This window comes from Canis lupus, chromosome 4 (genome assembly GCF_048164855.1).
Source record: "Canis lupus baileyi chromosome 4, mCanLup2.hap1, whole genome shotgun sequence".
Taxonomy (NCBI): domain Eukaryota; kingdom Metazoa; phylum Chordata; class Mammalia; order Carnivora; family Canidae; genus Canis; species Canis lupus.
The window spans coordinates 21,266,490-21,292,039 of NC_132841.1; the positions used below are offsets into that span (position 1 = coordinate 21,266,490).

General features: G+C 52.1%; 1 protein-coding gene and 1 long non-coding RNA gene across 2 annotated transcripts in view; one reads left to right on the forward strand and one right to left on the reverse strand.

Annotated features, from left to right (window-relative positions):
• The first annotated feature begins 258 nt into the window (after positions 1-258).
• Positions 259-25,550, forward strand: part of TSPAN15 (tetraspanin 15) — a 50,894-nt gene continuing 25,602 nt past the window's right edge. Inside the window, exon 1 of the mRNA XM_072823400.1 lies at positions 259-459. Within this exon, the coding sequence (XP_072679501.1) occupies positions 364-459 (96 nt within the window). The 5' untranslated portion in view covers positions 259-363. The remainder of the gene's footprint in view (positions 460-25,550) is intronic.
• Positions 15,887-17,549, reverse strand: LOC140631957 (uncharacterized). The gene is made up of 3 exons (XR_012029490.1): positions 17,271-17,549; positions 17,060-17,124; positions 15,887-16,055 (listed from the first exon to the last, which is right to left on the reverse strand). It is a non-coding gene; the product is annotated as an uncharacterized lncRNA (long non-coding RNA).

The window sequence follows — 25,550 nt, forward strand, 5'->3', positions numbered from 1 at the left end:
CTCCCGCCGCGCGCCCTCCGCGCTCTCTCCCACGCCCCTCCGCGCCCTCGCAGCGGCGCCGGGTCTCGTTTGCATAACCCTCGCCCCCTCCCCTCCCCTCCCTGGGCCTCCGGCGGGTCCCGGGCCGCGCCCCGCCCCCTGCCCGCCCCCTGCCCGCCCCCTCGAGGGGCTGGGCCGCGGCCTCGCGCCCATTGGCCGCCGAGCCGGCTGGTCCCGGCCGGGGCTGTGATTGCGGCCAGCCCATGTCAGTCCCGGAGCGGGCGCGGGCGGCGGGGGCGCGCGGCCCGGCTGGCGGCCGCAGGTGGGGCTGCTCGCGGCGAGGGACGTAGCCCGGGCCCCGCGGCCCCGCGGAGAGAGCCCAGGATGCCGCGCGGGGACTCGGAGCAGGTGCGCTACTGCGCGCGCCTCTCCTACCTCTGGCTCAAGTTCTCGCTGATCGTCTACTCCACGGTGTTCTGGGTGAGTGACCCCGGGGGGGACCCTGACCTGGCGGGGTGCCGGCACTCCCTGGACCGCCCGCACGCCGACCCGGGCCTGGGTCCGGGGTTGGCTGCTCCAGGGAGGGCGCGGGGACTGCACGCCCGGTTCCTCGTCCCCCTCTCCCCGGGAAGCAGGAGACCCCGGCGCTCCGGCTCAGCCCGAATCTCAGAGCCGACGGGTCCGGAGCGGCAGAGCCGTGGATTAAGCCGAAGGAGCGCTCCGTGGCTCACCTGCGCGCACCTGCTCGGAGCGCTGGGTCTCCGCGTCTGCTGCGCTCGGGCTGGAGCGCTCGCGGCGGTTACGCGTTGCCCGCGCCCACCCGCCCGCGGGGGTTGCAGAGTTTGCCTCCCCATCAGCGGGTGGAGAAGACGTGGTCGGGCTTTGTGGGCTGGATTGGGCGGGGAAACCTGGACTCTTGGTCCTGTCCCCACTGGCTACTTGCGGACGTCCCGGAGCGAGAGGCTTCCCTACCGTGCCTCGGTTTCCTCTTCGGTAGAAGGAGGATGGGCTTGCCATGTCCGCGGAGTCTGGAGGATTCCACTGCATCACCCCTGGGGTGGCCTCCGGCAGCACCTGCAGGTCGGGTAAATTCCCGCAGCCGCTGGGCTTTACCTCCTCTTGTGTAGTGCTGGCTGCAGGGTGGCAGTGGGGGGCCGAGACCCGGGCTTCGAATCCTGCCGCTACCACTTTCTGGTCAGTGATCTTGGGGAAGTTACTTAAAGTCTCTAGGCCGTCATTTCTTCGTCTGCAAATAGAGACAGTAATTATATTCAACTGTAAGGACGGGCGTGGAGATTGAATGAGGTAGGCCAAGTACGGTGAGCACCGCGACCCGTGAAGAGCTCAAGAAGTGTGAGCCACGACTATTATTTTTGTAGACTGGGAAGCTGGGCCCTCCCGGTAGGCTCAGAGAGAGACTGATTTCTTTATGAAGATTTTGGGTGAGGCTGGACCCCCACCTAGAAATGAGGACATCTTTCTATAGGCCAGCTCCAGCCTTGCAGCTCTAGAAGAGTCCCCTGCTCCCCAGTAGCCACAGGGCAGAGTTGCCCTGGGACTTCGGGGACGGGGTGCGGGGGTGGGGGTGGGGAATGATCCCTGGCTCCCAACCCTCCCCAAACATAGGCTCACTGTATTCTCTTCAGACCCTCAGCGGTTCTATTCTATTAGCAGGAACAGCTTGATCTGCCTGGTGACAGGTCTGACTTCCCATTTGACTGCTCTATGGATCTGCCCTTGCCTGGTGGTCTAGAGGTCCAGATTCTAGTCTCGTTCTGTTATTGACTCACTCGGAGACCTTAGGCAAGTCACTTCCTCATTTGGGACCTCAGAGCTGTTAAATGACTTGGCTCTCTAGAGATGGGAGAGAGATGGGCAGCACATTTGGGGGCCAGAGGATGAAGTAGAGGTTGGTGGAAGCCTCAGGGAGGCAGAAGGTTGTATGTGGGATTGGGGTGGGGGTGATTTGCTCCCAAAGTTGTATTAGCATCAGCCAGAGACTTTAAAAAAACACTACAGATGCCTGGCCCCTGGCACAGAGATTTATTTAAACTCCTCAGGTGGTTCTAGTTTGTTGTTAGGGTTGTAAACTGCTGGGCTTGTTGGTCTCACAGGCCCCTGGGTTCTGATTCTGGGATTCTTTGCCTGCCCCTTACTTGTCTGGCTGCAGGAGCTCTTCTCTCTGGAGGTCAGAGTTGAAAGAGGGGAGGCTAAGGTTGTTGGTGGGGGGTGCGGGTAGGTAAGGAGAAAATGGAAGACCAGGAGTCAGAAGGTGGGGCCTATGTTTCTGGCTTTACCCCTTCTCTCCTTGTGTATCACTGACCAGTATCTTAACCTCCTTGTACCTCCATTTTCCTATCTGTGAAATGGGTAACTGATACCCTGCCCCACACTTCCCTGGATTGGTTTGAGGATTAGTGATATGGGGAGATAGTGACATGTGGGTTACAGCTGAACTCAGAATTGTCAAGGCCTTCTTCTGTCGCTGTCCCCTATAGCCTGCGGGCAAGACCACTCAATGGCCCTCGCTTTGCTTCTCTTGGGGCAGAGTGGGACTCAGAACTTGGAATCTTTCCTCTCCAGCCAACTGAGATTGTCTTCCCAAATCCTTGACTTCCCATCCCTGGAAGTATTTCTGCTTAAAAACCTCCCTACCCATGCCAAGGACTCAGCCACCTGCCAACCCTCCCAGGGCAGCTCTAGGTGCCAGATTTCCCTGCAGGGTGGAGGCCCAGCGTGAGTAAGTAATTTGTTCTAGACTGGCTTTGCTGCTAATTGGAAACCCATTATAGGAAGGCCCATTATCTCTGCTACCATCCCTTGGGGTGAGGAGTGGGGCCAAGGGTTACTTGCTTTATAAGCCCAAAGTACTAACACCATCGTCTCAGACTTAGGTCTGGAAAGGACTGTAAGTTTTACCCTAGCCACACACCTTTTGGAAGACTTTCTGCTTTAAATCTTATTATCAAATATGAAATGCAAGGACACTGTACAAAATTTTAAAGTACCAAAGTGAAGTCCTCAGTGACCAGCCTCCCTCCTGCCCCTCTCCCCTGGCCTGCCCTGTCCAGAGGGGACATCTATGATCAGTTTCTTATTCTTCACTTCTGAGGTAACATCCCAGCCATAGCATGCCCTAGGTGAACGTGTACCTGCATTATGTATTCTGTTTTTTTTCCCTATGAAGTAGCACAGTATACATAGTCCTACCCTTACCTTTTCACTGAAATGTAAGTCCATGTGAATTTTGGAGCTCTGGTAGTGGCCACCTCGTTTTGTCTGATGGCTACATAGAACTCACTGGAGGCTATGCCCAAACTCATTCAATCCGTCCCCACCTGGGGAACTTGGGTTGTTTCCGATCTTTGGTTACTGTAAGCAGCAGTGCAGTGAGCAGTTTTGAACCTGTCATTTTGCACATGCATGTGTATATCTGCAGGGAAATTTCTAGAAAGAGAACTGGTGGGTTTACAGGATACATGAATGTGTAATAGACATACAGAAATGCACTGGGCGTAAGTGTATATGGCCTGATGGATTTTTACAAAATGAACACACATGAGTGATCAGCCCCCAGGTCAACCACTAGAACAGAGAGAACAGAAGCCAGAAGCCTCCCTTGTGCCCGCTTCCGGTCATCACTCCCTCCCTCCAGTGGTAATCACAGTCAGGGTGTCTCATGGCACAGAAGCGTTTTGCCTGGTTTTGTACGTGCGTTTAAAATTTTGGTGTTTGGGGGATCCCTGGGTGGCGCAGCGGTTTGGCGCCTGCCTTTGGCCCAGGGCGCGATCCTGGAGACCCGGGATCGAATCCCACGTCAGGCTCCCGGTGCATGGAGCCTGCTTCTCCCTCTGCCTATGTCTCTGCCTCTCTCTCTCTCTGTGTGACTATCATAAATAAATAAAAATTAAAAAAAAATAAAAATTAAAAAAAAAAATAAAAAAAGAAAAAAAAAAGATAAAATTTTGGTGTTTGTTAAATTATAGAGTTTATACCAGTTATAGTATTATCTACTGTATTACTTTAAACTGACTCATTTTTAATCTGAAATTATTATTTTTTAAAAAGATTTATTTATTTATTTATTTATTCATGAGAGACACAGAGGCAGTGACACAGGCAGAGGGAGAAGCAGGCTCCATGCAGGGAGCCCGATGTGGGACTCCATCATCAGGATCTCCAGGATCACGCCCTGGGCCAAAGGTGGCGCCAAACCGCTGAGCCACCCGGGCTGCCCTTAAATTATTTTTTTAAAAGGAGGCTTTATGTATACACCACTGCCAATGGGAAACCAATACGCATGATGCTAAATTGTGCAGGGAAAACAAAACGTCATTAAATCCTAGCTAGATACTGTGGGTGATGTAGGCTGTGTTCTGTGTTCAAAAGGCAGCCTGGCAAGTGTTTGAGGGGCTGAATGACAAACTGGCACCCACACAGATTTGCTGCAGCATGCAACGGGAAGGATGGCAAGGGAAATGAGCAATGAAGCCTTTGCTCAGTCTATGAGTCAATATAAATATGACTTTGAACCACTCACAAGATCTCCTGTCCTACACCGGGCGGTGGGGGGGGTGCCTCTCGTTTTCAGAGGGGGCCTCGGGGCTCAGGGTGTGTTTCAGGGCCACTTAGTAAGGCTGGCCTGAGCCCCTACATCTCATGCCCAGTTCAGTGCTCCTTCCGGTAGATTTTGGAGGATGTGTCCATGAGGAATGAGCTCACTCAGAGCCACTTGGAGCCTCCTCTTCCCACCATGCAGCGTGAATCATTCTGACATATGTGCCCTCAGCCCACTAGGGACACACCTCTAATTTTAGCACTGACCACAGGGTATCCTAGAGATCTGTTTACTTAACTGCTTTTCCTTGCTGGACTATGGACTCCCGGAGGTCAGGGGTGTAGCTCGTTCATATCCTCTTCCAAATGCTGGTTTTGGGGCTGGGCACACAGTAAGTGCTTGGGGAAAGCTCATTGCATTGGCGTGCTCAAGCCCCAACCTGTGTCTTGTAAGCAAGGATCTGAGGTGGGGGCACCTGTGTGTGTGGGGCTGGTGTGTAAACAGTGGTCAGATTTGCTGAGACCTTGAATTTGCAGGGTGGCCTGGGCTGATGGTAGAGTCACTGGCCCTCTAGAAAGCACTGGCCCTCTAAAAAGCATCAGCCTGTTGCTTTAACAATGGAGTAATTTCCAGTTGGGTACAAAAGGGTGTCAGGGCTGGGGGATGTTGACCAATCAGGAAAAAAAGGACTTGGTGGGAAGGAAATGGGAATGGGTAGGTGGGGGAGGCAATAGTACCAGAGGCAGTATTAACTCTTCCTTGCCTTCTCTATGGATGGACCCCTCCCCCCCCATCATAGCGTGGCCTGTGATTCTTTATATTTTCCTATAATGTAATGTCTAAGAGTGTGGGCCCTATACCAGGCTGCATGGGTTCAAATCCCAACTCTGGTATTTATTTATAAGTCGAGTAACTAACTTCCTTGCACCTCAATTGCCTTATTTGTAAAATGGGTGATACCAGGGAGTCCCTGAGACTATGAAATGGATGAATATATAGGAAGAGCAAACACCAGTGCCTGGAACATTAGCATAAACACTGTATCAACTACTTCAGGATTAGCTAATCTTTTCCCACCCTCCTCTCCATTTTTCTAGGAACTCAAGAGCCATAGACTGAGAACTAGAAGGGTCCTTAGAAGCACCTCTAGAGCTATCTTTTCATTTTACCGAGGAAAACAGGCCCAGAGAGGAAGCGAGTTGCTTTAGACCCCCAAAGCAAGTTCAGGACAGGCCGAGGGCAGGACCCACATGGCCTGAGTGCATTGTGTCCCCGTGACCGCCAGCGGCTCTTCCCCTTGCCACCCTCCCCCTGCTCAGGACCCAAGGTGTGCGTGGTAGATAGCATTTCTGCAAAGAGCTATGTACCTGGCCTCCCAGTTAGGCACTAGACGAAGCCAGATGAAAAAGAAAGTAGATTAAGTTTCCAGCAGGAATTTCTAACTTTTGAAAAGAGCTTTATTGTTTTTGTGAAAATAATATGTGTGCTCAGTTAAAAACCGTTCAGGCAATTCTTGTGAGCACACTGAAGACAGTGAAAGTCACCTTTGGTTCTGGCCCTGGGAGAGCACCGCTGTTACACACCGAGAAACACCCATCTGGACATCTCCTTGTACATGCACATAATTTATTTCCTGAATTTTTAAAATTATTGTTGTGCTTGAATCCTTAGGCAGGATCATTTTCCCCTTATTCTAGGCAAGGATTTCACAGAGAAAATAGAGAGATTCAAGCAAAAAGTGACTTCATCCTGGAGAAACAGCCACCCTGCCTACCGACTATCTGAGAAGATCTAGAAGCAATGAGACTAGGGTCCCCTCTCCCAGCCTGGCCAGGGGTCCTTAACAATTCCAGAGAATCAAGAAGGCAGATCTGGGAGGCATTTGGAGAATCTTCCAGTGCATTCATCTTACAGATGAACAAATGAAGGCCTTAAGGAAGTTTCTTTGCTCTTAGTTTAGGCTTCTGTGCATGAGCCCTTTTCTTTCTGGAAGAAAGGCATTGTTTTAAATGGTAGGAATGGATGGGGACCTCACAGTCTCTTGTTGTTTGTCCCCAGGATGCAGGAGTAACAACCTGTCCTCCTCCTTCCCTGGCCTGCTGCCACCCCTCTCCAGGTGACTCACAATGCCAGCCTGGGGTGGGGCTCAGGGTAAACTAGATAAGAGACTGATAATGAAATTTCTGTACCGGCTGGCTCCATGTACAGGGGAAAGATGTCTTCTGGGTTAGCCCAGAACATACAAGATTGAGAAGATTAACCTTGCCCGGAGGGCAGCCCCGGTGGCACAGCGGTTTAGCGCCGCCTGCAGCCCAGGGTGTGATCCTGGAGACCCTGGATCGAGTCCCATGTCAGGCTCTCTGAATGGAGCCTGCTTCTCCCTCTGCCTGTGTGTCTCTGCCTCTCTCTCTCTGTGTCTCTATGAATAAATAAATAAAATCTTAAAAAAAAAAAAAAAAAAAAAAAAGCCTTGCCCGGAGAGAAGCTGTGGATATAAATGGGTTTGAATCACATCTTTGTGGAAGGCCAGGGAGTCCAGTCCTGACCTGTGTTCTCTCCAGAGCGGAGATGGTTCTTTACTCATTCGGTCAACAAATAATTATTTGATGCCTACTGTATATGCCAGGCACTGCGATGTTTCCTGGGAAATAACTGAACAAGACAGACTTCGTCCGGGCCTTGGAAGACAGACACACCAGTAAATAAATGTAGCTTGTGATTGGTGCTAAAGAGTGAATTAGGGAGCAAATGGAGGAGATGAAATTTCCTACTTTAGATGGTGCAATCAAGGAAGGCCTTTATGAGGAGCTGAGGTCCAAGGAATGAGAAGGAGCCAGCCCATAGAAAAGGCCTATCGAGAGTATCTCAGACAGGCAATAGTACGTACAAAGGTCCTGAGGTAGGCAAGTATGGCTGAAGCAGATGGGGAAGCCTGGGATGGCCCAAGTAACAGGTGGAGAGGGTGACAGGGGCCTGATTGTATGAGGGGTGTGGGGTCTGATTGAAAGTGGAGGTGTAATTGTCCGGCAGTGCCAGCTGGAGACACAGATCCAGGGCCGCTTCTGCTGTTGACCCTGCGTAAAGGACCACCTCTCTGAGCTTCTGAAACTTCTGTCTGCGGATATGCTAGAGGCCTTGGGGAGGCTTCTGCAAGAGTAGAGATGCATAGGCACCAAGCACCCTATAGGGGCCAGTATCCACAGGGGGCTGGGACTTCAGATGTGAGGACTTCCAGAGTCTGTCTTATTAGAGGCTCCTTTGTGCTGGGGTTGCTCTGTCTGCCTAGAGCACATGGTTGTGGCAATAGCCTTAGGCTGAGAAGTCTGATCCCTTGGGAATGCATATGGCCTTGGGTGGGGCGGCGGTTAGGTCCTTCCCACCCCTTAATTCCTGGGGTTTTAGTGGTATACTGGCAGAGGCTGTGCACCACGTAATGGGCATGTGAGTCCAGGCAGGCTGTCCTAGAAGCATCCCACAAAGCAGAGAGCTGATCCCAGCACCTGGAGTAGTGGGGCTGGGAGAAACACTTCTGAGAGTCCCCGGGGTGGGGTGTTACCTATGCCAGGGAACGCCAGACAGGTAGAGACCGAACTCGGGTTCACAGCTTACATCCCCCACAATATCTAGCTAGGATTTAATAAAGTTGTCCCTCAGCAACTCCTATCCTCAACTGGTTTCTGCTCTGATCATGAGTCTGTCCCCTTCCCCACCTTTTTGGGGATGGAAAGAGTCTAGTGGTCACTACCACCCCTATGGGAGCCCGGAGCCCAAATATCCGTCCACTGCTGACTGAATGTCCCCACCAAAGCCTCCTGGGAGCCGCTGGCTGCCCCGCCCCGATCCCACAGTGTCTGCAGCTGTTCTGTGCTCTCTGCTGGCACCAAGTGAGTGACAGCCTCTCAAGGCACAGGGACGGGGCTGGCTCATCTCCTCACCCCACACCCCCAACCACCGCCCCTCCTCTCTGACCAGCACAAGGCCAGGCAAACAGTGATCCTGGGTCAGAGGTGGAGCAGAAGCCAGCCAGAGGCCTGAGTTCTCTCTGGCCCTGCAGGGACCACCCTTCCCCTCTGCACACAAGGCCACACATCAGGCCTCTGTCCCCAGGGCAGGGCAGCAGTCCCCTTTACAGTGTGCACACCCATTCCCTAGATGGAAAGGATAATCCTAGGGGAGATCACCGAGTGCTGCTCAGTGTGGACACTGTGCCACTGGCCATGGAGTGTTAGAAGCAGAGGCAGCTGCTGTGTGGTCCGGGGTATTTCCTCCCCTCTGAAAGGAAGGCACCAGGGGCCCTCCACGACCCTTGGAGGTTTGGCCCGGCTGGAAGTCCACGTCACCTCCTAACTGTGCCAAGGAACAGGTGACACTCCTGTTCTGAAAGGCTGTAAGAAAATCCCAAATGTTTTACAGCCATGCTTGGCAAGCAGTTTCAATTAAACTGCTTTTAGAACCAGGAAGTCCTTCAGGAGAGCTAGCTCACATTCCCTTCCCGTTTTACCCTCCTAGCATCAGGCGTTCCTTGCACAAAGGAAGCCCCTAAGCAGGCAGTGCTGGAGCACAACCTTTGGGGAGGGGCAGGGAAGGGCCCTGATGGTAGGCCTCACCCCCCACCCCTTAGGCCCCCTACCCTATAGTGCACCCCTGCTCCGCCTGCCAGGCCTGTTCCGCCCCCGAAGCCCCATCCAGGTCTTGGGTCTCCTGGGTCTTCAGCACAACCCCGCCAGAAGGGGAAGAGATTTTCCTGCTGGTTGGGCCCCTCCCTGGTGAGCCCACCTGGGGGAGCAGAGATGGCTTGTGTTGTTCCTTGGCTGTTTCCTGAGGCTGCCCTGTAACAACCCAGTGGCTTAGGGCAACAGAAATGTATTTGCTCGCCATTCTGGGGGTCCGAAGTCCGAAACCAAGGTGTCACAAGGTTCTTCTACCTCCAGAGGCTCCGGGGGAAATCTTACCCTGCCTCTGCTTTCATGTGGCCTTGCCCTCTGTGTCTGTGTCTTGTCCCAAAGCTTCCTCTGTCTTTTCTTAAATGGACACTTGACCTTTTATTTAAGGCACAACCAGGTGAGCAGGATGATTTCATCTCAAGGTTCAGAACCTAATTACATCTGCCAAGACCCCTTTTCCAAATAAGGTCACGTTGGCAAACATGAACACATCTTTTTTTTTGGTGGGAGGGTGTGGGGCGCATCCAATCCACTGCAGAGCTCAGTGGTCAGAGTCAGAAATCGAGTCCCCCTCTCTCCACTAACTGGTCACTAGCTCATCACCCTGACCCCAGGCAAATATGGCTCACCTATCTGGAACTATTTTCCCATCTAAAAAATGGGGATAGGTAGAAAAATAAAATAAAAAATGAGGATAGGCAACCACCTGCCATGTCTCTCCTGCAACAGTCAGAACTGTGGGACGATGAGATCACAACCAACATTCCAGACACGATGCCCATGCGTCAGTAGTTCTCAAATGGAAGATATAATTTAAGGGAAAAAATCATCATAGCTCAACTCGCAAGTATGAATCCTTGACTCAAAAAATACTCATCTGGTTGTACAGAAACTTCTTTAAGTTACAAAGTTAACTAGAGAGAAGGGTTACCTTTAGAACAGGTGAAAGGATGTATGTTGTAAGGATAACTGCAAGGAAAACAATACCTAGAACTCAGGGACCACCCCCCACTCCCCAGGTACATCCCAGTCCCCTGCAGAAGCCCAGACTCCTGAGCCATCTCCCACACCCCAAGCTAGCAGTCTCCACAGGCCTCCACCAGCCCTTCTCACCCAGGCTGAGCCTGCTGATTACCCCGTACCCCTTCTCTAATCCCAGCCAGACCTTCTCTCCTGTCTGGGCACCTCAGCAGCCAGCCTCTTCCCAGTGGTGCGCTAACTTCCCAGAGCACAGATACCGTCCAGATTGTCCAGAAGGCCAGGGAAGTTTCAGCCTATCAGTCAGGACTCACATGGAGAGAAAGTGGGCTCGGAAATCCGGCCTGGCTAGTCAGAGTTCCCTCACAGACACCACCAGAGCTCTGGCTTCCACTCCCAGCTGCACGTAAGAATCACCTGGGAAAGTTTAAAAAGTGGGGGTGCCTGGATCCCACCCCATACCCACTGCATCAGCTCCGAAGATGGGGCCTGGTGTGTACTTGCAAAATGCTCCAGGGCCAGAAGCCTCAAATGATAGTCAAGGCCCCCTGGATCTAGAAGGTCTTTTTGACCTCAGGAAGTGACCGAGGCTCAGAATTTGGCATCAGCCCCGGAAGCCAGCACCCACTCCACTCCAGCTAGGGGGCTTGGCCCCAGTCTGCAATGGGGGGTCTCCAGGGGCTGGCCTCTGCCCTCTGCCCTCCACTGAGCCCAGCACAGCCTGTCCCCTGGCAAGGGGCTGGAAACAGCACAGAAAGCCTATGCGACTTGTCCACGGCCATACACAGTGTCCTGGGAGGGGCTTCCAGCAGCCTGGAGAGTAGATGTTTCCGGCTCTCCCAGCAGGAAGGAGGAGGGCTCTGAGCCCCTGAGTCCTGACCCCGACCAAGCTCTTTTCCTTCTCCTCTCCATGCAAATATTTACTTCCCTGCAGGCCAAGATGCAAATGGCTCCATTGGCGAGAAAGTCCCCTTTGGAAAAAATTAAACACAACAGACACTTCTCTACAGTGAAATAGCTTCTTCTTAGGGATGGATGCAGATGATGGTTTGTGCCAGTCACTTCCCCTTGTAGGGGCCTCAGTCTCCTCAGCTGTAAAATGGAACAAGTACCCCCATCTGCCTGGCTCACAGGGTTGTGCTGAGGATCCAAAGTGGTGCAGCAAAGTGTTGGTGAGGCAGGCACATGATGGCATCCCTCCCGTGCCCTCCAGCACCCCCTGACCATCACCCCCCCCCCCCCCCCAGCACGGGGCTCCTGCCCAGTAATACCTACTCCCGGCACCTATGCTGATGCCTCCTGCAGACGCTCCACTCAGAGCCCTGCAGGCACTGGCCCACTGGCCCCCGTGGGAGGCACAGTTATCCTCTTCCCACTGAGGAGGAAACTGAGGCACAGAAAATTGTGGGTGACTTGTCCCTGGTCATGTGGCCAATGAGTCTCACTCCTCACCCATCAACCAAGTGATCTTCCCCTGATTTGGTGCCTGATGGCGTGGGTCTGTGTGGCCTCCGGGCCCAGCCTTCCCAAGGGTTGTGTCTGACCTCAGAGTCCAGGTCCAGTCATCGTCCCTCTGCTGTGACCGCCCTCCCTCTCCTGAGGCTCGCCTGTGCTCCTCTCTGCCCGGCCTCCTCATGCTCCCAGCCCCCTTGCCACCTCTTCCGAGTCACCCTGAAGCTCTGCTACAGTCCAGGCTGCCCCGCGGGACAGGAAGCCACACCTGGCTTCTGGCAGCTGCTGCCCACCTTAGCTTCCATCTCCCTCCTGGGCTGACCCTCCAGGTGAGGAAGAGGACACCTTAGTCTTCTGTTTCCCCCTCCTGGCCCAGGCCTAGCCTAGAGCTGGACAAATGCACCACATTGACTTCCAAGGGCCGTGGAGGGCCCCTGGTGCCTTCCTTTCAGAGGAGAGGAAATACCCCCAACCACACAGCAGCTGCCTCTGCTTCTAACACTCCGTGGCCAGTGGCACAGTGTCCACACTGAGCAGCACTCGGTGATCTCCCCCAGGATTATCCTTTCTATCTAGGGAATGGGTGTGCACACTGTAAAGGGAACTGCCGCCCTGCCCCGGGGACAGAGGCCTGATGTGTGGCCTTGTGTGCAGAGGGGAAGGGTGGTCCCTGCAGGGCCAGAGAGAACTCAGGCCTCTGGCTGGCTTCTGCTCCACCTCTGACCCAGGATCACTGTTTGCCTGGCCTTGTGCTGGGTGGGTGGGGGGAGAGATGAGTCAGCCCTGTCCCTGTCCCTTGAGAGGCTGTCACTCACTTGGTGCCAGCAGAGAGCACAGAGCAGCTGCAGACACTGTGGGATCGGGGCGGGGCAGCCAGCGGCTCCCAGGAGGCTCTGGTGGGGACACTTAGTCAGCAGTGGACGGATATTTGGGCTCTGGGCTCCTATAGGGGTGGCAGTGGCCACTAGACTCTTTCCATCTCTAAGAAGGTGGGGAGGGGGACAGACTCATGATCAGAGCAGAAACCAGATGAGGACAGGAGTTGCTGAGGGACACACAGACCCTATGACAGGAGTGGGGCCTGTTTGTCCCTGTCTTCTTCCTTCCCTGAGGTCTCTTTTGGGCCTGGCCTCTCTTAGAGCTGAATTTGCCTTTATGCAGCCAGGAAGCCCTCCATGCTGCCCCTTGTCCAGGCCAATCGTGCCTTCTGTTTCCTCCTTTTTTTTTATTTTTTTATTTTATTTATTTTATTTTATTTTTATTTTTATTTTTTTTTTATTTTTAAGATTTTATTTATTCATGATAGTCACAGAGAGAGAGAGAGAGAGTCAGAGACACAGGCAGAGGGAGAAGCAGGCTCCATGCACCGGGAGCCCGATGTGGGATTCGATCCCGGGTCTCCAGGATCGCGCCCTGGGCCAAAGGCAGGCGCCAAACCGCTGCGCCACCCAGGGATCCCCATCCTCCTTTTTAAAAAAAAAAAAAAAAAAATTTAATTTTATTATTCATGAAAGACACACACACAGAGGCAGAGACCATAGGCAGAAGCAGGCTCCCTGCGTGGAGCCCAATGCAAGACTCGATCACAGGGCCCCGGGATACTGCCCTGAGCCAAAGGATGTCCAACCACTGAGCCACCCAGGCGTCCCTGTTTTGTCCTCTTAAAGCTAACAATCAGTGAGCCCTCCCTCTGTTTGCTAGACATTCTCTTATTTACTCAGCCAGCAACCCCAGCAACCGTGAGAGGCAGCATTATCATTGCCTCACTCTACACTGAGGTAAGGAGTGGCCCAGAGAGGTTAGGGAACTTGCAAGGAAGGAAATGCTCAGCCTCACTCTCAGTTCCTTTGTGTCTCAGGGCCTTTTTTTTGGGAGAGTGTTTCCCTTTCGGAGACATGAGCTGTTTTGGGGGTGGGGTGGGGGGAGCTGTTGGTTCACTGGCTCTGTGACTCCGGCAGCCATCTAACATTTCCGAGGCATTTGGGGGCCCTCCGGTTCTCCCCAAGGCTCTGCTAGAGGAACGAGGACCCCAGGGTGGGGATCAGTTTCCCAGGGCAGGGGTCCCAGACTCCTGCACGGAGGTGGGCTGACTATCCCCCTGCGTGGGCCAGGAGCGAGCAGACCCGAAGTGGCACAAGGCACCAGCTCTCTGGACCTGCAGGAAGGCAGAGATGGAGCCGGCATCCCTGTCTATCAGTGTCCCTCACTATCCTTTTTACTTTTTCATCAGAGGAGGGCATGCCAGGGCATGAGAACTCTTGTTCCTGATGTGGGAGGACAGCTTGTGGTGGAGGGAGCACTGGCCTGGGAGTCTGGAGACCCAGGTCACAGCTGCTATCCGGTGGCTAATATGCTGTGTGACCTCGTGGGAGTGACAGCCTCTCTCTGGGCCACAAATTCCCATCTGCAAAATAAGGGGTTGGGCCAGAGCAGCGTCCGTCTACTTATTGCTGGCAGTTCACAAGAGGCTTTTACATGGTCTCTGGGGCAACATTTTAAAATGTAATAGCATTAGTGTGATATGTGTTGAAGAAAATAATTAGTATCTCAAATCTGTGATGTTTTTTTAAATAAAGATTTCATTTATTTATTCATGAGAGACACAGAGAGAGAGGCAGAGACACAGGCAGAGGGAGAAGCAGGCTCCATGCAGGGAGCCCGATGTGGGACTCGATCCTGGGACTCCAGGATCATGTCCTAGGCTGAAGGCAGACACTCAACCACTGAGCCACTCAGATGTCCCTCATTATTATTTTTAAATATTTTTTTTCAATTCCTTAGGAGTTTCTTTCTTCTTCTTCTTTTTTTTTTTTTTAATTTTTAATTTATTCATGAGAGACACACAGAGAGAGGCAGAGACATGGGCAGAGGGAGAAGCAGGCTCCCTGTGAGGAGCCCAATGCAGGACTCGATCCAAGGACCCTGGGATCACACCCTGAGCCAAAGGCAGATGCTCAACTGCTGAGCCACCCAGGTGTCCCTCAAATCTGTGATCTCATAGATGTTGACAGGTTAGGTCAGGATTTTATTATTTATTTATTTATTTATCTATCTATCTATCTATCTATCTATTTATTTATAACTTTATTTTTAAGATTTTATTTATTTGAGAGAGAGAGTGCGGACACATGCACATAAGCAGGAGGGAGGGGCAAAGGGAGAGGGAGAAACAGGCTCCCCACTGAGCAGGGAGCCCAATCCCAGGACTTTGGGATCATGACCTGAGCTGAAGGCAGACGCTTAACTGACTGAGCCACCAGGCACCCCATGATCATATTTCTTTTAATAAGAAAAGTCAGCTGATTTAAAGAAAAGTAGTGGCACCTCCTGGTCAGGTGTGGGCACTTAATATAGTCTTTGGAGCTGTTGACTTTTAAGGAAAAAGTATTACATCACCTCACAGGTTTATAAAGGAGTGTCCCCGTCTCCCCGGGGCCTCTGAGTGACTACTGGGCAGGTGTTAGTGCTCCTGGGTAATAGCAGAGACAACCAGCCCTCAGGGAAGTGGCCTGTCCAAGGTCATGCAGCTCCTAAGTGGCGGAGGGCCTCCAGCTGGCGGGCGTTCTTTGCCAGGTTGCAGCAGCCCAGCCTCAGGGAGTGGCCGGTCATGCGGCCTTCACCTCCTCTCACAGCTGGCACTTGGCACCAGGGCTGCATGGGCTGCATGGTGATAGTTTGTTGTGTGTGTGCTCTCTTGTCCTACTTTTCTTTTTTTTTTTTTTTTTTAAATTTTTATTTATTATTTTATGATAGTCACAGAGAGAGAGAGAGAGGCAGAGACACAGGCAGAGGGAGAAGCAGGCTCCATGCACCGGGAGCCCGACGTGGGATTCGATCCCGGGTCTCCAGGATCGCGCCCTGGGCCAAAGGCAGGCGCCAAACCGCTGCGCCACCCAGGGATCCCTTGTCCTACTTTTCTTAAAGTAGAGGAGGAGGGAATTGAGGGTGTGGAGTGGCCCCCCTCCCCCTCCCCCCAGGCCTCTCCCCAGTCCACAGGGAGGGGCATGTCCTGAAGCCCTCGGGGTCCTGTTTTCTAGCTGGCTTTCTTGGATGCATAATCGGTAGGTTCCTGTTATAACCTATATTTAGCCCCAGTTAGCAGTTAGTGATACATCTGTTTAGGGCATTAATTCCAGGCCACAGGAAGCTGCCGGCCACTGGCCTCTGGTGAGTAGGCCCGGGGCTGTGGCCCAGGCTAAAGGGAAAACTCAGACCTGTAAGCAGGCTTCCTCTTGGGAAAGATAGAACTTGCATCTTGCTTGCTTTCTCAACTTTTTATTGTAAAAAGAGTACAACCTAGAGAAGGTGAAAGAATGACACAAGGAACACTCAGGTGCCCACCAACCAGAATCCAAACATTTGGCCATGTCAAAGTAAGTTGCAGACATTGTGACAATTCACTCCAATATCTCAAGATGCATCTCCTGAAAAAGAAAAAAAAGAACATTCTTGACTATAACCACCATTATCGTGCCTAAGGAAATACAAGATCCGTGTTAAAATTTCTCCAGTTGTCCCTACAGTACTTCTCACAGTGGATTAAAAAAAATAATCAGGATCCAGCACCACAGTTCCTGCCTTGCATTGAATCTCACTTTGACAGAAAGGTCCCAGTGCATCTGAAACATGGGTGGAAGTACCTCCGAGTCCCTGAATGTTATATGTTCTGGTGTCCCGGGAGGACCATTGTGTTACCTGCCTGCCTTTGCCTGATCCCCCAAGACCTACTGGGGCCTTGCCCTCTTCTTGCTCAGGGAGATTCACAAAGTAGATAGGGAAAGGCTTGCTGGGCCTGGATACTGATGTGGAACGCAGGGGTGGAAGGGGCCTGTATGAGCCTTCATCCCATTGGAAGCCCGACTGGGGACTCCCTGAGCTTCCACCCTGAATCGCCAGCCGCACATGCTGGGCCCTGTGCCAGACCCTGGGGGAGGTGCTCGAAGCTGCTGCCCAAGTCAGGGCTGGCTGCCCACGGCCTGCTTAGTGAGACCCAACATGCCCTGGCGTTGCTAGATCGTGGACGCTCCACAAACACCGAGCATGCATGAGCAGGTTTTCGGGAAGTCGGTGTCCCCACAGATACGTGGGACGTGGTCTTTTGTTCCCTGGCTCTGATGCTTCCGGTGTGGTTGGGGTGGGGCAGGAGAAGCTCTTTGTCTTGCAAGCTGGAGAACCCTGGTTGCTGGAGAAGCCTCAAATCAGTAGTTCCGAAATCAAGTTGTGAGAGGGGAAATGAGCTTTAAAAAAAAATTTTTTTTAAACCCACAGAAAAGTTGAAAGAAGGGTTTAAAGAACACCTGCATGCCTTTGGTTACCAATTGCTAACATCTTAACATCTCTCTCTCTCTACCTCTCTCTTTCAATACAACACTTTTTTTTTTTTTTTGCCAACTGGGCCAAAAGAAAGCTGCAGGCATTGTGACCTCACCCTCAGACACTCCAGCGTTCAGCTTTCCAAAAAAGGCATTCTCCCAAGAGCTTGCCATTGTCCATCTGAAAAAAAAAAACAAAAAAAACAAAAACTCCGTAAGACAAAACCTCATCTCGTATGCAGTTCCCATCCGCAAATTTCCCCAGTTGTTCCCCCGAAGGTCCTTTGGGCTGATCTTGGACTCCAGCAGGCCGCACGCAAGGCTCACATGTTGTCTTGGCCGTGACGTGTCCCTGGAATCCCCCGGCCGTCGGGGCTGCTTGTGATCCCTCTGCCGCCTCCGGCCGGTGATGTGCAAAGCACCAGCGGTCTGGATTCTGGATGCGCTTCTCGGTTTCCTGGTCACTGGGCTCAGGCCACACGTTTCCGATACAAGCGCTGCGCGGGGGCAGGAGGCCCGGGCACCGCCGGGGGTTCGGAGGCATAGGATGCGCGGCCTGCAGTGCCAAGCCCGTCCGCCGGCCCCTCCATTGTCAACAGGCGCTTCCTCTTGATGACAAATAAGCTATGGGGTGACTCTTCCGGCTATGTGAATATTCTGTTTGATGAAAGAACTTTTTTTTTTTAAGATTTTATTTATTTGAGGAGGGAGAGAGAGCACACACAGGGGGAGGGGCAGAGACAGAGGAAGAAGCAGACTTCCCACCCAGCAGGGAGCCCCACTCGGGGCTCGATCCCAGGACTCTGGGATCATGACCTGAGCCCAAGGCAGACCCTCAGCTGACTGAGTCACCCAGGCGGCCCCTGAAAGGACTTCTGAAAGCAAATCTGAGCGTGGGACTCCCTGTTTAAATCATTTCAGCTCTTTCCCTATTGCAACTTCGAAACATATCTCAGGTCGGCCTGCTTCCCACCCCCTGCCCCATGTCCACCCTAGACCAGGCCACTGCCACCTGGCATCAGAGTGATCACAGGAGACTCCTGACTGTGTTCCCTCTGCACCTCCACCCCCTCAGTCCATTTTCAGCATGTCAGTCAGTCCCAGTAACTCATGGTTGAGTTACCCACGGGTCAGTCGGACGTTCCTCTGCAAACCTGCGCACCTCCCGCCCACTCTGAGCAAGAGTCAGAATCCTCCCAGGTGCTTGAAAAGCTTCATTTGACCTGCTTTGCCCTGCCCTGCCCTCTGACCTCATCTCCTACTCTGTGCCCCTCTGCCACCCCATAGATGATGCTCTTCTGTGAGCACATGAGCACCTTCCGAGGTCCCGGGAGCTGCTTGAACATTCGTCCATACGTCGCATGGATGTTAGAGAGCTCTCTCCTACTTCAAGTGTGCTCAAAGGTCACTTTCCCTGGCTAAGCCATGTAAAATGACAGTCCCCTCCCCGAGCCGCCCTGGCCTCCTTTCCTGTTTATTTTCCTCCGTAGCACTTATAACCATGACATATGGAGTTTTTCTTATTTGTCTCTCCCCATCTAGAATGTGAACTCCCCCAAAGCTGGGGCTGATGTGTTTGGTTTGCTGCTCTAGCTGTGTTCCCCCCACCCCCTGCCTCTAGTTCCCCAAATAGCTGCTCTCAGAGCCCTGGGGGAGATCCTTTCAAGAGGCCACGAAGTCAAAACCATTTTTATAGTGATAGAGAGATGTTGCTTGCCTTCCCCACTGTCATCCTCGGGCGACGTGTCCAGTGGGGTGTCCCAGGGCCTGGGGTAGTAATATGGCAGCAAACTGAGCGAGGAGCAGCTATGAGACTGCAGCTCTCTTCCATCAGCTACACATTGTTTGCAACGATGTAAAGCCCATGCCACTCTTTCTCACTCCATTTTTTCGGAAAATATTTTGTAAAAAGTATGCTATTTAGGCTAACGTGTAAATATATTGTTATTTCTAAATGAGTCAATAAATATTTAGAATATGTCTGTTTTGATTTCTTATGTAGGAAATAATGAATATCTGTAAAAACCAAAGCTGTAGGGTCCTCCAAATACTTTAAGGCTAAAAAAGGGTGTCCTGAGGTCAACAACTTTGAGAACCACTGGCTTAAAAATCCCCTCAGTAGAGAGACACTGAATGAATGTACATGTCCATTTAGTAGAGAGACACTGAATGAATGTACATGTCCATTTAACCTGAGAGATGTGGCCTTGGTGGTCTGGCCTCAGTGAGCTTGCTGGGCCTCCCCCTGTTCCACCATCCACCTGTGCTTGGCTCCAGCTATGCTGACCTGCTGCCCCCCTGGTACCTTCATGGGCATCCGAAACTGCTCGTCTACTTCAGAAATCTTTGCTCGTCTATTCCATGCATTAAATGGACTCAGTTCAAGCATCACCTTCTCCAGATACCACCTCAGATTTCACAGGTCTTGCCTGTGATTTAGCATCTCCTCCTCTCTGGCCCCTCTGCACACTCTACCCCAGTGTTTTCATAACTGCTGCATTTGTTGGTGTGCAATTGTGTCTTACTAGACTGAGTTCCTTGAGGGCAGGACCTACATCTTATCTTTTTATGCCCAGGCTTGACACATAATAGGTATTTAATAAATATATGTGGAATCAGTGAAGGCTACCTTGGAATTCAAAATAGGGACTCCTTTCTCTCTGAATTATCCTTGGAGCAAAGTGCCTCTAAAAGGGGAAATGGTTTCTGGCATCTAATTTGAAAATGTTGGTGTTTGAACAGTACTATATCTTTACTGGGGAAGGAGGAAGAGCATTTATTGAACACCAGAAATTTTTGCGTGACACCCTGCTTCGGGACCCTGCGGTTCATCACGCCACTGTGGACCAGCTTGGGCCCTGACTGTTTTTCATATGGTTTCCGTGGGGAGAGTGTGGTCTGGGAGCTAAGCCACCAAGTACTTGTGTACTGGGCAGCCCCAGTGGCTCAGCCGTTTAGCACCGCCTTCAGCCCAGGGTGTGATCCTGGAGTCCCGGGATCGAGTCCCACATCGGGCTCCCTGCGTGGATCCTGCTTCTCCCTCTGCCTGTGTCTCTACCTCTCTCTGTGTGTCTCTCAAGAACAAATAAATAAAATCTATATATATATATAAAAATACCTGTGAACTTGTGGAACTAACACATTTGCACAGTACATTGCAGACTTTGAAGCTGTTGAGGTCAAGGATGGTATGTGTGTTGCTGGGTCCTGCCATGGTGCCCTGCATGCAGTAAGTAATAAACACCTGGCATTATTTGTTCAATGAGCATAACTAATACGATAAATATCAGTTCTGGTGAGGGCTTCCCATTGTTGACTTCATAGGTGATCAGAAGTGAAGAGAGACCTCTGTAGCTGGGGTGATCCAGAAAGGCTTCCCCGGGGAGGAGGGCTCTGAGCTGAGTTTTGGGGGATGGGTATTAGACCCTACATCTTTACTATTTCCAAAGAACAGTCGGTGTCCTATCTACTGTTGCTATAGGACAGTGTGGCAGGTGTGCACCTTGGAGGCTGGGTGGGAAGGGCACCTCTGTCCCCTCTAGGGCTTTTACTCATACTGAAGTGTGACATTCTGGACCAGGTAGGACAGCAACCTGGGGAGGGGACTTTGGGCCACCTTCTGCTGATGGCTGGGATTCTAGGTGGGGCTGTCCTTGTAATGAGTTTCTATGGACTTCCAGAGCAGCGAAAGGATTCTAGGGCTTGTAGCCAACCCCTTCCCTTTTGGAGCAGGGAAATTGAGTCCCAGAGAGGGGGAGGGGCTTGCCCAAGGTCATGTGGGAGTTAGTGACAGACTGGGATTAAAGTCCCCTCCCCCTTCCAATTCTGATACTGCTCCTTTTCCCTTTTGTCTTTTGACCGGTTTGGAGTCACGCGTCCTTGGAGTGGAGGCAATTCCTGTTCTGTAAGACCCCACACACGCAGGCACTAATGCTTGTGATCTGATTGCCTCCTCTCCCTTCCAACTCTAGTTCAGGGATAAAGGGAGAAAGAATGAACCAAGGGATATATATATATATATATAAGATTTATTTATTTATTTATTTATTTATTTATTTATTTATTTATTTATTCATTCATTCATGAGAAACACACACAGAGAGAGAGAGAGGCAGAGACACAGGCAGAGGGAGAAGCAGGCTCCATGCAAGGAGCCCAACGTGGGACTCAATCCCGGGTCTCCAGGACCACACCCCGGGCTGCAGGTGGTGCTAAACCGCTGCGAAGGGCCACATATATATAAAAAGCACTTTGATTCATTTTTTCTTAGATATAAAACTACATCTAATGTTAAAAATAAGAAACATGAAACAGTGTAGAGACAACCCTTAATTTACATATGGTCAACTCAGCTGGATGACCGTTGGGCAGTGGTCGCCTGGCCAGGGGGCCTCAGCACCTCTGTACTGATGCTGGAGGGTCCTTCGTCTCTTCCTTACCCCTCCCGCTGCCCTCCCCTGCCTGAGCTCTCCCATCCATGCAGCTGCCTCCTTTACCAGGGCTTCTCCTTTCAGCAGCCCCGAGGGTCATGGAGAAGTGAGGTCACATGAGACCCTCGTCCTACCCCTATCCCCCAACCCTGGTCCTGGAGTTCCTCTCACCTCCACTTTGGGTTCTGGGGGATGACTACCACACTGTTTCTGGGAAAAGCCCCAGGCCAGCAGAAGAATCGGGGATGTCTGGCCCAGTAGCTGGGGGACACGTGTATGCTCTAAAAGACTGCTGGGACCTGAACTGGAGGCTGTTGTCTAGGACAGAGCACTCTTGTCACCCCTGTGAGCCTGTGTCTCCTTTTAAAAGGTCTGAGAGGTGGGGAGGCCTCAGCCAGCACTCCTGCCAGCAGCCCACAGCCCTGAGCCGGAGAGCCTTTGCTCACTGGATACTGTCTGCTGCAGGGGGGGAAGGCACTCCTGGCCAGAGGGAGAGGGTGACCAGTGGTGGTTTGGCACAGGATGTACTCCTGAGTGGACACTCCAGCAGGAAGGACCCCCTCAACCCCACACTGTAGAGCTCTTCCTCCTGAGGGGCCCCAAACCCATATCCCAGTCTCTATTCCCCATTTCTGGCTTCTCAGCTAGCGCTCTACCCTAGGCCTGTGGGTACTGCCTGCAGTGACCAGAGCTGGGGGACATCCTGTCCCCACTGCCAGGCCCACCCATCCAGGATGCATTCCAGGGATCAGTGGCTCCTGTGCCAATTGGGCTCTGTTAATGAGTCCACCTGGCCAAAGCCCACCTGGGGCTGAGATCTGGGAAGATCATCACCCAGATGCTGCGGGAATATAGCCCTGGGAGGCGGCTTCTGACTCTCTTGGTTCTGTGAGGGGGTAGGGGAAGTGAGAGGTCTGGAGAGTGTGGGAAAAGAAAACCAGAGATGAGGAGTGTGTTGGGGGGAGGTGATTTGCTCTCGACTTTCTTTTTTTTTTTTATTTATTTTTAATTTTTATTTATTTATGATAGTCACAGAGAGAAAGAGAGAGACACAGAGACATAGGCAGAGGGAGAAGCAGGCTCCATGCACTGGGAGCCTGATGTGGGATTCGATCCTGGGTCTCCAGGATTGCTCTCTGGGCCAAAGGCAGGCGCCAAACCGCTGCGCCACCCAGGGATCCCTGCTTTTGACTTTCCTTTTTCCCTTTGCTCTTTCCCTTGTTTCCAGACTAAACACAGGGCACTCTGATCTGTAGGCCTTGTACGCTCCATTCTAGAATGTTATCACCAGAGTTTCTTCTTTGGGCTTATGGGCATCTGAAGCAATATCATTTCTCAGATTCATTCTTCCAGCAGGTTTACTGGGCCAGTGGTCCCTGCACTCGTGGAGGATCCGGTGGTGGGAAGTCAAACTACCTTGTATCCTTCAAGGCTCGGCTCCATTGGGCCTTCTCTGATTTCCCAGGAGGAAGTAATTGCTCTGCCTCTTGTCTCAGAATATCCTTACGGGTTATCTGTTTTACCACTTCCACCTGTCTGCCCCCAAACTTTTTCTAAGGAGAGTCCCAGCTGGGTCAGCTCTTCCCCACAGTGTTTGGTACATGTGGGGAGTTCTTGATTAGAAATTCCACGCTCTGCCCTGGCCAGGTCAAATAGCTGGGCCTGCCAAACCTCCCAGCTTAGCCTGGAATGTGCTGTGTGCATGTAGGAGTCTTCGAAATCAAGAAGACTCTTGCCTATCTGTTGCTGACAGGAGGGGAAGCAAAACAGACCACTGTATCCACCTTGTTTCCAAAGGCCATGTTTTCCACCCCTGGACCTAGCTGGGGTCCCTCCAGTCTTCTAGAGGCCTTTATCCATTTCTGCCCAAAAAGCTCAAAGGGCCTGGGAAGCACTGTTCATAGAGCTGTCCTAATAAAGAAGGAATAAACCTTACTCATGGACAGGAAGTCCTGATAAAGATGTCATTCCTCCCCAAAGGGATCTATAGGTTCAACGTGATCCAGTGGAACCTCAGCAGGTTTTTTTTTTTTTTTCTTGGAATTTGATAAGGTGATTCCAAAATGCTACAGAAGAATCAAGGTCCAAGGATATCTAGCCACTTCAAAAGAAGACGGGAAGGGACTTAGCCTTCTAGATGCCCGGATGTATCAGAAAGCTGTAGTTGCTATCATCAGGGGGCATTGTTTGCAGATAGACTGACGGAGGGTAGGGATAAGGAGCCACAAACAGACCTACGCATATGTGGGACCTTAGCGTGTGACCTCACCACATCAGTGGGGGCAGAACTGGCTAGTCAGTGGTGCTTATTACATTATACGTGAAAGTGAGCTGTGTCAGAGAGTATCATGGACCAAGGTCTGCAATTAACCCAGTGCTCCGCACTTGATGTCTAGATTTTGTTAAAAGAGAGAAGTCCTATTCACGGTCAAGGCAGAGTTGATAACAAAGTACCAGTGACAAAGGCCAGAGAGACTGGCTCCTTTGCCGGCAGCAGGAGACAGCAGCTGTTGCTTTCCCAAGGGGCTGGCTTTGATTTGGGGTTGGGAGGAGCCCCATTCCTTAAGCATGGGCTGGCTGGGGCAGGGCAGTGGCCCCTGGCTCCGGGACCCGGGAGCTCAGAACTGCCCAGTGGTCCTGGAGGTGGGTCTGGCACTCTCCTGGAGGAGACATCCATTCGGGTTGAGGGCACTCCCAGGGACTTCTGGATCTGGCCTGTCCTGCTTTCCCGAGGGGCAAGAGGAGGGGGACAACATGAGGTGAGCTTTTTTTTTTTTTTTAAAGATTTTTGAAATTTATTCATGAGAGACACAGAGAGAGAGGCAGAGACATAGGCAGGGGGAGAAGCAGGCTCCATGCAGGGAGCCCGATGCAGGACTTGATCTTGGACTCTGGGATCATGTCCCAGAGCCAAAGGCAAACGCTCAACCGTTGAGCCACCCAGGTGCCCCGAAATGAGCTTTTCGGAGCAACTGGGCGGAGAGACTGTTTTCTGCTGAATGAGGTCAGTGAATATGAATTGAACTCGCTCTAGCTTGTGGCCGGATGATTAGGGCACATGCTTTTTAAATAAGGATGGTCTCTGTGGCTTCAGAAAGGAGCATTGTGGAGAGTGGTGAGGGACAGCCTTCAATGGGGGATACTCTAGAGCTGTGCTGTCCAATGTGGTGGCTGCTAGCTACCTGTGGTGAAATTTAAATTAGTCACAATGAAATAAAATTTAAAATTTAGTTCCTTAGGCACACAAGTCACATTTCAAGAGCCAGAACATAGTAGGTGGCTAGTATGTGCCTAAAAGGGTGAAAACGGGTCTTGCAGGTCTGCTGTGAGACTTGCCCCAGCTGAGGATGAGCCAGCAGATGGTGACCGGATGCTTCCCGAAGGAGGAGACACAGGTGCTGGAATGCCTCCCAGTGCCTCCCACTTCCCAGCATCTGTGTGAAGCTGGGCCTCTCCCTGCAGTGGGGAAAGCTGGTTCCAAGCTGCAGGGCTCAGCGAGAACCTTCAGGTTGGTTTATGCTGGGCCCCAGGGCTCCTGCGTGCCCTATTGGAGATGCCACAGGGCTTGCGAAGCCTGGTGCTTTGGGCCTTGTCTGGGGGCTGCCAGCAGCATCCCCTCTTTGGCCCCAGATGGTCATGACTGTGCCCAGCCTCCTCGAAGCCCCCCACCTCCCTGCCCCCAGCCCTGTCTTGCTGAAGCTGTCCGGCACCATTTGCTTCTGGCTGGGGCTGGAGTGGTCACCACCAGCCTTGGGGAAAGGCTATAATTAGCAGAGAGGACTGGTTGGGATTGATTACATGCTGGCACTGACAGTTTATTTTATACTCGAATGCAAACACAAATTGATAGTGTCGGAGATGCAAATATCATTGGAAATCTTGAAGTTCCTGGGAGGGGTACGGCTGCCTCTCTCCAGGCCCACTGCCCCTTGAGCACTTGAATGAGGAGCCCAGAGCGGCCCAGGCTGTGTGGGAGCCCCCCTTGGGGGTTGTCTGCCCGGCCCGGAGCCCCCCTGGCTGGACCAGGAGAAGTGGGTGTGTGATGGCTCAGCACACAGTGCTGGGGGACTTGGGAGGCTTGGCTTTGGGTTTGCCACAGTTTTTCCTATGGCTTCAGTGGTCTGGAAATGTTGCAAGGCTGACTAGCAAGGAAAATGCGACGCTTTGCTACAGGAGG